Here is a 14,673-nt window from a genome sequence, read left to right on the forward strand (position 1 = left end):
CACTTACCGTGTATATACTGCACACTTAATCTTCACGTCCAGCCTGTATCCCCTGCCTAGGTATCTGACAGCTTCATCTGGGTGCCCCATAGGAACTTTGACCTCATCATGTCCAAAGCAAATGATTTTTTCCCTCAAACCAGTTCTTTTTCATATTTTTCCTAAGCCAAAACCTGAAGACTTTGACTGAATAGTAATTAGGTAGGATTTTTTTTCCATGATAATTCAAAGCGGATTGTGAGAAAACATTGCTTCTGGAGAATAAATGGACTGGAAAATACTCAGCCATATCTTTTTGTATATTTTTGTTTGATGCTGTTAATATCCAGTTTGATTTTACTCTTAGCTGAAATTGTATTCAGAATATATTGATGAAATAATCATTCCAAGTTTTTTTTCTTATGCCAACCAGATCCTCCAAATGTACATATTATTGGAAATCTGCCTTTTAGTGTATCAACTCCACTGATTATCAAATGGCTTGAAAACGTTTCTCATAGAAATGGACCTTTTGCTTACGGCAGAACCCAGATGACTTTGACTTTTCAAAAGGAAGTGGCAGAGGTAAGTTTTAACTTTTTCTGGCTATTTTATCATGTGATCAAATTACCAAATAAAACAAAAAGAATGTGATAATTTGGAGTTGAGAAAGGGAAGGGGGCTGCATGTCTTATTATTCAATAGATAGACTTTGATTCAGCTAATAAGCCTGCTAGGCATTCCCATGGCTGGAGTGTTCCAAGTTTCTCTCTCTAGAAGATGAACCCTCAGGGCAGATGAGAGCAGTTTTTGAAGTGCAGAGGTTTAAGGAGGGAATCTGTAGACTATAAGCATTTTTTTAAAAATTTCATTATGACATATAAATACAAAAGAGTATATAATGTATATGCATGGCTTTGTGTATGTATGGCTTAATAAAAAGAACATATGAATCTCTACCACCCAAGTCAAGTTAATAATTAAATTATAAACATCTTTGACACCCTCTTGTATACCTCATTCTGATTACATCTCCTGTCCCCCACCTGCTACCAAGATAATCTATACCATGAGTTTGCGAATTATTATTCCCTGCATAGTTTATCGCATAGATTCTTATCTGTAGAATTAATATACTTTAGTTTTGTCCATTTTTTAACTTTATACAGGTGGGTTCATACAACGTGTATTCTTTGTATTCTTTTTATCCTGATCTGCTCATGTTCATAGCTATAGTTTATTTGTACAGCTATTTACTACCCGCTCTTTGACTATTTATCTGTCATTTATCTGTTCATATTCCTGTTTTGGGACCCTGCATTAGTTTCAGTGTTTCATTATCACAAACAACTGTTGTGAACGTTCCTATTTTGATGTCAACTGGTGCACATAGGCAAGATTTATTTAGGGTATAAACCTGAAAGTGGCAATGCTGGATCATTCTGCAGCTTTAAATTTACCACTCTTTTCTGCAGTGTCTAATCCGTTGTTAATTTTACTCAGTTTATTTTTCATTTCAGATATTGTATTTTTATCTCTAAAAGTTTCATTTGAGTCTTATTATATCTTCCCTTTCTCTCATTATGTTCATGCTTTCCTCGGCATCCTTATGCATATGTATAATATCTGTAATAGCTATTTTAAGATCTTTGCCTACTAATTTCCTTACCTCTGTCATTTCTGTACTGTTTTACCAGTTGACTTTGCCCACCCTCTTTGCTATGGGTCCCGTTTTTCCGCTTCTTTGCAAGCCTGATAATTTTTGACAAGATACTGGATATTCTGAGGTTTTTGGTTTTTTAATGTTGGGGATGCTTCTGGCATCTAGTGGATAGAGGTTAGGGATGATGATAAACATCCTTCAGTACACAGGACAGTCCCCCACAGCAAAGAATTACTCAGCACTAACCAGCCCAAAATGTCAATAACGCCACAGTTGGAAAAACTTTGTTTTAGATTATTTGGCTATAAAATCCATCACAAAAATTAGGACCCTTTTGTGTTTGTTAGAAACTCTAAGATGACATCCTCTTTTTCCTAAGGTCCTAGTCGTCTCCTCCTCGTGACTCTGTTAATTCTCTTCTGTTGGTTTGAATTGAGGCCATGCTAATAGTTCTTCTTATTTTCTCAGCTTTTGGATTTGTCCTTGGTTTTTCTTTCTCAGCTGACATGATTATTATGGTATTTCTGTTCTTCAGTAACACAATAGAAATGCAAAATACTATGTACTCTGATTCTTTGGGGGGAAAGAGCAAAGGAACAGAGGCTGAAGAGGTGGGATAACATTTTCAATGACTCAGTGTCAGTTGTGCTTATTAATAATAGTGTTGCTTCCACTTAACCGTATGCAATTATTTTTCTTTAACAAAAAGTTGATTTTAGTATTAATATTGAGAAGAGTTTATATTGAGTCTGTAATTAACGGAGTGCTTTAGAAGTGTAGATAACACTGCTCCTCTGATTTTTGCAAGTGAAAGTTTCAATGGGAGACTAAGCAGCGTTCTCTTATGTAACCTGTTTGTTCTTGACACTGTCATGTTTGTAATTTTGTATTTAGCCACAGAAAGCACTTTTAAACATTTGCTTGGCTTGGCCTTGTGAGTTACAGAACAGAAACGAGCGTGTTCCTCTTAAGACTACAGGGTGTAAATTTAAGAATTCAGCTCACACATTACGAGGCATGTAGACAGTTTGAAGTTAACAGCTCATAAAATAGAATCAGACTGTGTAGCAATAAATGAGACCTTAACAAATCTCATAGATGATGAAACTGAGGTTCCGAGTAGTTTAACGTCTTCCACAGGTTGTGGAGCTAGTTACAGGGAAAGCTGAACTTGAACACAGGTCATATGTTTTCTGCTGAAGTCACGATGTTCACGTTCTTTCTGTGGCCAGACCTGTGGTCTCTTCTTTCTGGGTCCAGCATCAGCCTCTTCATCTCCTGCCATCTCACCCTGGCTGGTGAATGGTCACATCCCTGGCGGGGAGGAAATCACCTCTCCATTAATTATCTAGTTCTCATCGTCCCTGGTGTTTGGCTGTGCAGCTTCTCAAGTATAAGCCTAATTTTTCTATTTGTACTTACAATTATTTTAGATGAATAGGAAAATAAATAACACTGTCCTTGTGAATTCTTGGACCCGTTGTTTTTCTTATATTCAATCAGAATTTTTTAAAAGCTTAAGGGTTAAGAGTTTTTCTTTTTACTGAAAAATTACCTGGTTTGATTCCCTGGGCTGTTGCTTTTCAAGTCTATCCTGTGATGGAGTTTGAATTTTCATAGCTTTACCTGTAATACATCTATCAAAGAAACATCAATTCATGTTTGAATGGTTGATCGACCGTTTAACTCTTATGCTAGCGTTTAATGCAATCTTTTTGCAGAGCTTTCTGGTTTGTGGCTTGAATTTTTCCTTAATAAATTAGGGACAGGTGTGTGTGCTGCTTTCTTCTAAGTTATAAGATATGATTCACATATTTTCATCTCTACAGCCTGTGTGTGTATTTGCTACAAAGATTGGATGGGTTACATTGGATAGGTGTCTATCAGGACACCCCTTCCCCTGGCATAACTGGATATGTAGCACTCTAGGTGAAATATATTGTACTTAAATGTGTCTTTATAGCAAATTAGCTTACCGTCCATGCCTCCCTGGTTTGCCTTTTGGTTAAAGTGATTTTTAAATTCTCTTCAGTGGGAACACACCTTTCAGATGTAAAGTAAAATACTGGAAGAAAATCCAGGATGAGATCATTTAAGTCTGGGCATTTCTTTTGGTTTATTTTCTAATTTTGTGATTATGTTCATGCTGCATTTTAGTTTTACACAACTGCTTTGAATGGTGCCAGTTTGCACAATGCATTTTAAAAATTTTGAATCTTATGCCAGTGGTAAAGTTCCTTTTTTCTTTATAAAGAGCTAGAAATATTTTTGACCATTTGATCCATAAGCTTATTAACTTAAATCTGTACTTCCATTATTTGTCTTTGTTTTTGATATTTGCATGAGAATATGTACAGTTCTCGGCTTTACATTTTAGAAGGGAAGAATTTATTTTGTTATATATACTGTAGCAACTCATCACTTGTCTTAACTTGACTTCCCGGTAATTTTAACTGTCCAAATACAGACAAGAGCCAGGTAATCTAAAGTAAAAAGGGTTGAGATGAGGGATGGCTTCTAAGTAACAGAATATGCTACAAAATCTACGGTTAACTTTGCCCACAGGAAATTTTCTCAGCATCTCAGATTAAAGCCTATTTTTAAATCTTACCTAAGGCAAAGCTTTTACAAGCCAAATTATGTGGTGTTCATGCCCACAGCTGGTTAGAAGCAGCAAAGTAAAAGGGACTATTAGAGTTTGACACGTGACAGTGAAGCAGGAAAGAGAAACACCCAGCACAGTAAATATATTGGGTTGGCCAAAAGATTCCTTCGGTTTTTAAGTAAAAATAAAAGACACATTTTTCATTTTTACCAAGAACTTTATTGAACAATGTACTCCACTACCTTCTGCCATTTTTCAGGCAACTTCACAATTCCATCTTCCCAAAACTTTTTATCTTTTTGAGCAAAGACCTGTTCCAGGTGCCTTTTACAGTCTTCCAAGGAATTGAAATTTTTTCCATTAAGAGAATTTTGTAAAGACTGAAGTAATCGGAAATCCAAAGGTACAATGCCTGGTGAATATGGCGGAGGAATCAGAACTTCCCAGCCAAGCTGTAACGGTTTTTGCCTGGTCATCAGAGAAACATGTGGTCTTGCATTGTCCTGATGGAAGATTATGCATTTTCTGTTGACTAATTCCAGACACTTTTCATTGAGCGCTGCTTTCAGTTGGTCTAATTGGGAGCAGTACATGTTGGAATTAATCGTCTAGTTTTCTCGAAGGAGCTCACAATAGAGGACTCCCTTCCATTCCCACCATGTACACGACATCACCTTCTTTGGATGAAGACCAGCCTTTGGAGTGGTGATGGTTCATTTCGTTTGCCCCACAGTCTCTTCCATTCCACATTATTGTGCAGTATCCACGTTTCATCACCCACCACAATTTGTTTTAAAAACGGAGCATTTTCATTACATTTAAATAGAGAATTGCATGCGGAAATACAGTCAAGGTTTTTTTCACTTAACTTATGTGGTACCCAAACAACAAAGCATTGAATATAACCAAGTTGGTGCAAATGATTTTCAGCACTTCATTTGTATATGTTGAGTTTGTTGGCTAGCTCCTGGGTGGTATAATGTTGAGTTCTCAATTAATTTCTCGATTTGATCGCTATCAACTTCAGCTGGTCTACCTGACCGTGGAGCATCGTCCAGCGAGAAATCTCCAGCACGAAACTTCACAGACCACTTTTGACACATTCGATCAGTCACAGCACCTTCTCCATACACTGGCACAAATCTTTTTTTTGCGTTTCAGTTCCATTTTTACCTTTCTTGAAATAATAAAGCATAATATTCAGAAAATGTCGCTTTTTTTCTTGAATCTTCAATATTAAAATGGCTACACAAAAATTTACCAATTTTGATAAGGTTTTTTCAACGCATACTGATAGCTGTCACAATCTAACAAATCTGTTTCGAAAGTAGTTAAAGACAGCTGAGTGCTACTAGAGCCATCTTGCGGGGGGGGCGGGGGGGGGGGGACAAATGAACTTTTTGGCCAACCCAGTGACTCAAAAAGTGCTCCGTCTTTGACTGTTAGTAGTACGGCACAGCACAGGCATACCTGGCCCCAGGATTATTCCAGTAATTGTTGGTATTTGTAATGTTGACTCTATCATTCAAAAGAGATTTAGAATGTCCAGGGAGTTCTAAGAACGTAGAGAAGCAGGCTACATTTTAGAAAAATAAGTATGCCTAATTGTTTTATCCACCACTCAGCTTTGTCCAATCTCAATATACTGCCATATTTTTCATATCTTTTTAAGAAATAAAATAGATATGTTTGGAGCCCTCTTCTATCCCCCTTTTCCCTCCTATGAATTGAACTGTCTTAAAATTGATATTATGCCCATGAACATGTTTTGCTTGCTCTACAGATACAGATAGATAGATATACACATGCACATAGAGAGTAAACAATAAGAAATAATCTTTTGAAGTTATTGTGTGAGTGGAGTCATACTGTACATATTTTCTGTCAGTTATTGTTTACTCTGTTTGGGACTTAGTTGGTGTCTCTTGTATTCATTGTAACTATATTTAGCATTCCATTGTCAGAATTACCACAGTTTATTCACCTATGATGGACCTTTATGTTTTTCCACTTTTTTCTGCATACTACATATAATGTTGCAGTGAATATCCCTGTACATATCTCCCTGTGAAGCAGGTCTCTAGGATGTATTCATAGAGGTAGACCTAAAGGATCATAAGGGTTTACCCAGCTTTAGCTTTGCTGTATATATTGCCAGATCATAGGCCACAGTGCTTGTGCCAATTTCGCGTCTCACTAGCGGCACATGGGAATTCCTGCTGCTCCGTATTGTTGCCAGTATTAGGTTCTGTCAGGTTCTTTTTCTGTTGTTTAACTTTTGTTCATTTCATGAATATGAAACTGTATCCCACATGGTTTTAATGTGCAGGTCCCTGATCTGTAATTTACTTACGCATAGTTTATGGTTATGCTTCATTGGGGTTGCTCTTACCGTATTTCTCATCATATTTTCTGTTAGTTTATCTTTTGATTATGGAGCTATAGGAGTTTCTTCTGAGCACTAATCCTTTGTCAGGTATCAGTTTCAAATACCTCGTCTCAGTCTGTGCCTTACCTTTATAGTGTTTTTATTACACAGAAGTTTTAAATTTAAATAGAACAAAATACATCAGTCTTTTCTTGCTTCTGCTTTTTCATTATTAAGAAATTCTTCCTTACCATGGGGGTCATAGATATTTACTTGTAAAAATTAAAAATTTTTCACTTCCTGTTAATTCACTTGGAATTTATTTTTGGTTGTGATGTGAGATATGGACCTCCATTGTCCTCCTTGTAGATTCCTGTTTACACCAGTATTGCTGAAGGATCCTTCCTTTTCCCACTGGCAGCTGCTACCTCACATCTGTCACAGTTCAAATGTCCACATGTGCTTGGGTCTCTTTCTAAGGTTTTTGTTCCATTGGTCTGTTTGCACCTCTAGCAATACCGTACTGCCTTAATTTTGATATCTGGCAAGGCGAGTCCCCCCCACCTCATCTCCACACAGCAGCCCCTGCCCCTTGTTCCCCCAGTTCCTGATGTTTTTCAGGAGTATCCTGGCTGTCTTGGCCCTTTGCTTTTTTATATGAAATTTATATGGAATTTAAAGTTCTTTCTAAAAATCCTTTTGGGTTATTGGTTGAAATTGTATTTATGAGTTGATTTGAATATACCTAATGTTAAAATAAAAATGTTTGGGGCTTCCCTGGTGGCGCAGTGGTTGAGAGTCCGCCTGCCGATGCAGGGGACACGGGTTCGTGCCCTGGTCCGGGAAGATCCCACATGCCGCAGAGCGGCTGGGCCCGTGAGCCATGGCCGCTGAGCCTGCGCGTCCAGAGCCTGTGCTCCTGTGCTCCGCAACGGGAGAGGCCACAACAGTGAGAGGCCTGCGTACCGCAAAAAAAAAAAAAAAAAAAAAAGTTTGGGTGCTTAAGAGAATAAATTCCTAGTTTTTTGTAAAAATTAGTTGCAAAAACAGCCAATTCTTCAATAGTTCTGAATATTCAAGGTTTTATTACAATTTAAGTAAAGAAAAGCACACCACTGAAAATGTTCATGCAGATATTGGGGTAGTTCATAAAATTAAAGCATCTTTAGTTCTTCATTATTCTTGCTAACTTTTTCATTTATCAGTACTTATTGATTACTTGTTTCATACAGTGTCTTCTACATAATATAACAGTGGTTTGAAAATCCCAACAGCCAGTGGTAGGAAAGTTTTCTTATATGATTTTTTTGAGTGCACTGTATATGATATAATTCACGCTTCTTAGATGTACCTCAGTTAGTACTGGAGGAAAATATTCTCCATGTTGGCTTTGTATCATGTCAGATAGCCTATGCTTTTAAAATTTATCTCAGAAAATCTACCTAGTGTTCATAGATAATGAATGAATTACTTGCTAAAATTCCTTTGTGTCCTTGTGCAGAGACTTACAGCCAGTACAGGAAGCAAGCAGCGTAGTCGCCTCTCCATCATGGCCCAGTACCTCTGCGACGTTCAGCACATCTTGACAATTCCAGGTCAGGCTTTCATCCCCAAACCGGAGGTGAGTTTCTTTTTGTTTGTTTTAGCATACCAGAATTAGGATTTTAATTGTAATCTTTGCTCCTGTGAGGATATGTCATAGGAAATTATCTCTAGAATCTGATCTTATATGCACACCGTACCACACCTTTTTCTTTACCTCTCCTAAATGAGAACCATAAACATCACAGTATGAATAGTTCTTATTCTAATTTTTCTTCTCCTTCTATAGTGTGACCAAATGTCTAGGTTTATCCATGTTGCCCTGGTGGTGCTATTATCATTATTATTATTATCCCCTTTTACCCTTAAAAGTATCCCAGTATTTAAGATGAGTTATATGGTCACCCAATACTCAAAAAAAGAAATCAGTATTTCTTTGTGATTTCTGATGGAGACTTCTAACTAAAGTTACATCAAACATTATGTTTATTTTTATTGAAATATATTTGACATTTAACATTGTATAAATTTAAGGTATACAACATGTTAACTTGGTACATTTATATATTGTAATATAGTTGCCATTGTAGCAATAATTGGCACCTCTATCTTATTACATAATTATCCTTTCTTTTTGATAGTTGAAATAATTAAGTTCTAGTCTCTTAGCAAGTTTTATTATAATACAATATTGTTTATATTTACTGTGCATTATATCTCTAGGGTTTATTTACGACTCATTGTAAGTTTGTACCTTTAAACAGCTTCCTGTCCCCCCCTCCCCGATAACCACCATTTCACAAGTCTGGCTTTTTAAAATTCCACATGTAAGTGATAACATACAGTACTTGTCTTTCTGTCTGACTTATCTCACTTAGCATAATGTGCTCAAGGTCCAGCTGTGTTGTCACAGATTGTTGTGTTGTCAGGGTGTCCTCCTTTCTTATGACTGAATAATATTCCATAATATATGTATATAAAATATACACCACATTTTCTTTATCCATTCTTCTATCGATGGACATTTAGGTTAACTTCCCTGTCTGGCTGTTGTACATAATGCTGCAATGAATACAGAGGTGCATGTATCTTTTTGAGTTAGTGGTTTCATTTTCTTCAGATAAATACCCAGAAGTTGAATTGCTGGATCATATGGTAGATCTGTTTTTAATTTTGCCAGGATACTCCATACCATTTTCCGTAGTGGCTGCACCAACTTACATTCCCACCAGCAGTGCACAAGGGTTCCCTTTTCTCCACATCCTCACCAGCACTTACCTCTTACCTTCTTGATCGCCATTCTAACAGGTGTGAGGTGATATCTCATTGTGGTTTTCATTAGTATTGCCCTGATGATTAGTGATGTCGAGCATTTTTTCATGTACCTGTTGGCCATTAGGTTATCTTCTTTGGAAAAAAGTCTATTTAGTTTTTCTGCCCATCTTTTAATCAGATTATTTGGGGTTTTGTTGTTATTGAGTAGTAGGAGTTCTTTTTATATTTTGGGTGTTAACTCCTTATCCAGTATATGATTTGTAAAAATTTTTTCTCATTCTGTAGTTTGTCTTTTCATTTTGTGAAGTGTTACTTTGGCTATGCAGAAGCTCTTACGTTTGTGGTCCCTTCTGTTGATTTTTGCTTTTGTTCTATGTGTTTTTGTTGTTATATCCAAAGAAAATCATTGCCAGGACCAAGTGGAGGAGTTTACTTCCTACTGTTTTTTTCTGGGAGTTGTGTAGTGTCAGGTCTTGTGTTTAAGTGTTTGATCCTAGAAAGGAGTCCAGTTTCACTGCGTGTGTTTATCCGGTTTTCCCAACACCATTCATTGAAGAAACTATGCTTTCCCCATTGGGTGCTCTTGGCTCCCTTGTCAAATATTAGTTGATCATATAAGCAAGGGTTTAATTCTGGGCTCTCTATCCTGTTCATTGGTCTATGTGTCTGTTTTTGTGCCAGTAACATTACTGTTTTTTGTTCTGTTTTGTTTTTACTGTAGCTTTGTAGTATAGTTTGTAATCAGGAAGTGTGATATCTCAGAAAGTGTGATACCTCCAGCTTTGTTTTTTTCCTCAGTATCGCTTTGGCTATTCAGGGACATCTCTGGTTCCATACAAATTTTAGAATTCTTTTTTCTATTTCTGTAAAGAATGGCATTGGTATTTTCATGGGGATTGCATTGAATCTATAGATGGCTTTGGGTAGGATGGACATTGTAATAATATTCATTTTTCAAATCCATGAATATAAGATGTCTTTCCATTTGTGTTTTCTTTGATATTTTTCAGCAAAGTCTTATAGTTTTCACTGTACAGATCTTTCACTTCTTGATTAAATTTATTCCTAAGTATTTTATTGTTTTTGATGCTATTGTGAATGGATAGTTTTATTTCTTTTCAGATGTTTCATCCTTAGTATATAGAAATGCAGTTGATTTCTGTATGTTGATTTTTGTGTCTTGCAACTTTACTGAAATTGTTGATTACTTCCAAGAGTTTTTTGGTTGAGTCTTTGGGATTTTCTATGTACAAAATCATATCATCTGCGAATAGTGACAGTTTTACTCCTTTCCCGATTTGGATGCCTTTTCTTTGTCTTGTCTAATCAGTCCAGCTAGGACTTCCAATATTCTTAAATAAATAAGAGTGGTGATAGTGGGCATCCTTGTCTTGTTCCTAATCTTAGAGTAAAAGCTTTCAGGTTTTCTCCACTGAGTATAATGTTAGCTGTGCATTTGTTGTTTGTGGTCTTTATTCTGTGGAACTATGTTCCTTCTGTATCCAATCTACTGAAAGTTTTCATCAGGAAAGGTTGTTGTAATTGTCAGATGCTTTTTCTGCATCTAGTAAGGTGATCATGTGATTTTTATCTTTCATTTTATTAGCGTGATGTATTACATGTTTTGATTTGTGTATGTTGAACCATCCTTACATCTCAGGGATAAATCCCACTTGGTCATGGTGTGTGATCCTTTTTATGTGTTCTTGAATTTGGCTTACTAATATTTTGTTGAGAATTTTTGCATATGTATTCATTAGGGGTATTGGTCTATAGTTTCCTTGTGGTGTCCTTATCTGGCTTTGGTTTCAAAGTAATGCTGGCCTCATAGAATGAATTTGGAAGTATTCCCTCCTCCTCTGCTTTTGGAAGAGTTTGAGAGGATTGGTGTTAATTCTTCTTTGAATGGTAGAATTTTCAAGTGAAGACATCTGGTCCTGGGGTTTTCTGTTTTGGGAGGTTTTTGATTACTGATTTAACCTCTTTGCTCACTATTGGTCTGTTCAGATTTTGTTTCTTCGTGATTCAGTCTTGATAGGTTGTGTGTTTCTAAGAACTTACCCATTTCCTCTAGGTTGTCTAATTTGTTGGCATACAGTTTTTCATAATAGTCTTGTATGGTTCTATGTATTTCTGTAATCTCAGTTGTAATGTCTCCTTTTTCGTTTCTAATTTTATTTATTTGAGTCTTCTCTTTTTATCTTAGTCTGGCTAAAGGTTTGTCAATTTTTTTAATCTTTTCAAAGAACCAGCTTTTGGGTTTGTTGATTCTTTCTATTGTTTTTCTGGGCTTCATTTCATTTATTTCCAGTCTGATCTTTATTATTTCCTTTCTTCTGCTAGCTTTGTTCTTTTTCTAATTCCTCGAGGTATAAAGTTAGGTTATTTGAGATCTTTCTGATTTCTTAATATATGCATTTATTGCTGTAAACTTCTCAGAACTGCTTTTGCTGCATTCCATAGGTTTTAATATGTTGTATTTTCATTTGTTATTTGAGATAATTTTTTATTTCTCTTTTGATTTCTTCTCTGACCCATTGGTTGTTCAGAAGTGTGTTTAGTTTCCACGTATTTTTAGATCTTCCAGCTTTCCTCTTGCTGATTTCTAGTTTTATACCATTGTGGTCAGAAAAGATAGTTGGTGTGATTTTCATCTTCTTTAATTTTCTGAGATTTGTCTCATGCCCTGTCATATGATACATACTTGAAAACGTTCCATGTGCCCTCGAGAAGGATGTGTATTTTGCTCCTGTTGAGTGGAATGTTCCTTATATGTTTACGTCCATTTGCTCTAGAGTATGGTTTCCAACATTTCCTTGTTGATTTTCTGTCTGGATGATCTGTCCATTGCCGACAGTGGCATATTATTGCATTGTTGTCTATTTCTCCCTTTGGATATGTTAGTACAGTAAGTCCCCTACATACGAATGAGTTCCATTCCGAGAGTGTGTCCTTAAGTCCAATTTTTCCTAAGTCCAACAAAGCCTAGGTACCCAACTAACACAATCGGCTCTATAGTACTGTATTGTAATAGGTTGATAATACTTTTCACACAAATAATACATTAAAAAACCCACAAAAATTTTAAAAAACACTTTTAATCTTACAGTACAGTACCTTGAAAAGTACAGTAGTACAGCACAACAGCTGGCATACAGGGGCACGTTCACATCTTTGAAAGTTCACAACTTGAAGGTTTGTATGTAGGGCACTTACTGTATTTGCTTAATATATTTCAGTGCTCCAATGTTGAGTGTATATATATTACCATTATTATATCAATATCTTCAAGATGTATTGACCCTTTTATCATTACATAACAACCTTGTTGGTCACTTGTTATCATTTTTTGGCTTGAAGTCTATTTTGTCTGATACAAGTGTGGCTCTACCCAGTTTCTTTTGGTTTCCACTTCCATGCCTTCACTTTGAGCCTATGTGTGTCTTTAGAGCCGAAATGAGCTTCCTGTAGGCAGCATACAGTTGGGTTTTGGTTTTTTAATCCATGCAGTCATTGTGTACCTTTTGATTGGTGAATGCAGTCCATTTATATTTAGAGTGATTATTGACATACAAGGGTTTACTGCTGCCATCTTACCATTTGCCTTCTGGTTGTTTTGTATCACCATTGTTTCTTTTGCCTGTCTGTTTCTGTCTGCCTTTCTAATGTGGTGGGTTTCCATGGTCACTTGCTCAGTCTTCCCTTTTTTATCTTTCATGACTCTACTATCGAGTTTGGCTTTGTGGTTGCCATGTGGCTTACGTAAAACATCTCAGAAACAAAACACTTCTTTTTATGCTGATAGCACCTTATCTTTGTCTATAAAGTTTCCACCCTTTCACTCTTCCTCTTTTATATCTTCGATATCTCACTTTTTATGCTGTGGATTCACAGAGAAATTGTAATAGCTATAGTTATCCTTAATATTCTTTTCCTTAAGCCTTTATGCTATAATTGTGGTTAACACACCATTCTAATATAAAGTTTTCTAATTCTGACTGTTTTTCACCTTTGCAAGAGTATTGTGCACTTTCTTTTGTTGCTTTAATGTCATTATTAGTGTCTTGTTATTTTAGCTTGAAGAATTCCTTTTCAGCATTTCTTGCAAGGCAGGTCTAGTGGTGAACTCCCTCACTTTGTGTTTGTCTGGGAAAGCCTTTACTTGTTCATTATACTTGAAGGATAACTTTTCTGGATAAAGTATTCTTGGCTGGCAGTTTTTATCTTTCAACACTTCGAATATGTCATTCCATTCTCTCCTGGCCTGTAGTGTTTCTGCTGAAAAGTCTGCTGATAGCCTAGTGGCGGTTCCTTTGTAGGTTACTTTCCTCCCCCTGCCCCCTGCTGCCTTTAAGATTCTTTCTCTATCATTGATTTTTGACAGTTTCATTATAATTTATCTTGGGTAAGGTCTTTTTGCATTGAGGTGATAGGGTATTCTATTAGCTTCTTGGACATGTATGCTTAATTCTTTCCCCAGGTTTGAGAAGTTCTCAGCAATTAATTCTCTAAATATATTCTCTGCTCTCTTCTCCTTTAGGAAGACCGATTATTCTTATATTTGTTTTTCTCATCATATCTGATAGCTTTCCTAGGATTTCTTCACTTTTTAAAAACCTTAGTTCTCACCCCTGAGTCATTTCTAAATTCCTGTCTTCCAAGTTGCTAATTCTTTCTTTGGTCTGATCTGCCCTATTTCTTAAGCTCTCTAATGTATTTTTCATATCATTCATTGAATTCTTCAGCTCCAGAATTTGGTTCTTTTTTAAAATTTCAATCTCTCTGGTAAAGAACTCCTTCTTTTTACTCATTTTATTCCTGAGTTCATCGAATTGCCTTTCTGAGTTTATTTGTAGCTCACTGAATTTCATCGTAACAGCTATTCTGAATTCTTTGTAAGTTAGATTACAATATTCTGTGCCTTTGAGTTTAGTTACTGGAGAATTATCATTTTCTTTTTGTGAATACCATATTACCAGTTTTTCATCGTGTTTGATGACTTGTGCCTCTGCCATCTCATTTGAAGTAGCACACTTAGTTTTACTTTTGTTAAAATAAGACTGGCAAATAGAAACCCTTCTTTCGTTTTCCAGAAGGTGGCGCTATAGCTCAAGTTTTTGGTTTCTCTTGACCTGATCTGGCTTTGGGGCTGCACTCTGAAGGGGGTGTTAAAAAAAATAATAATAAAGTTCGGCAGAAAAAGTCGGTGGCAGAGCGGCGGAAGGTTTGGGCTTAGCACCT

At 36.3% G+C, this 14,673-nt stretch overlaps 1 protein-coding gene across 2 annotated transcripts in view; it reads left to right on the plus strand.

The window, feature by feature from the left end:
- The window catches only part of TFB1M (transcription factor B1, mitochondrial), a 58,831-nt gene that overhangs the window by 18,007 nt on the left and 26,151 nt on the right, over positions 1-14,673 (plus strand). For both annotated transcript variants that reach the window (XR_003427958.1, XM_027082882.1), the window contains exons 4-5: positions 413-564; positions 8,117-8,236. Coding sequence is in view for 1 of the 2 variants with exons in the window: in XM_027082882.1 (XP_026938683.1) it covers positions 413-564; positions 8,117-8,236 (272 nt within the window). In the remaining variant the exon portion in view is untranslated. The remainder of the gene's footprint in view (positions 1-412; positions 565-8,116; positions 8,237-14,673) is intronic.

The sequence above is a fragment of the Aethalodelphis obliquidens genome, unplaced genomic scaffold, assembly GCF_003676395.1.
Source record: "Aethalodelphis obliquidens isolate GAN/ISIS:26980383/991018 unplaced genomic scaffold, ASM367639v1 scaffold3, whole genome shotgun sequence".
NCBI classification, from domain to species: domain Eukaryota; kingdom Metazoa; phylum Chordata; class Mammalia; order Artiodactyla; family Delphinidae; genus Aethalodelphis; species Aethalodelphis obliquidens.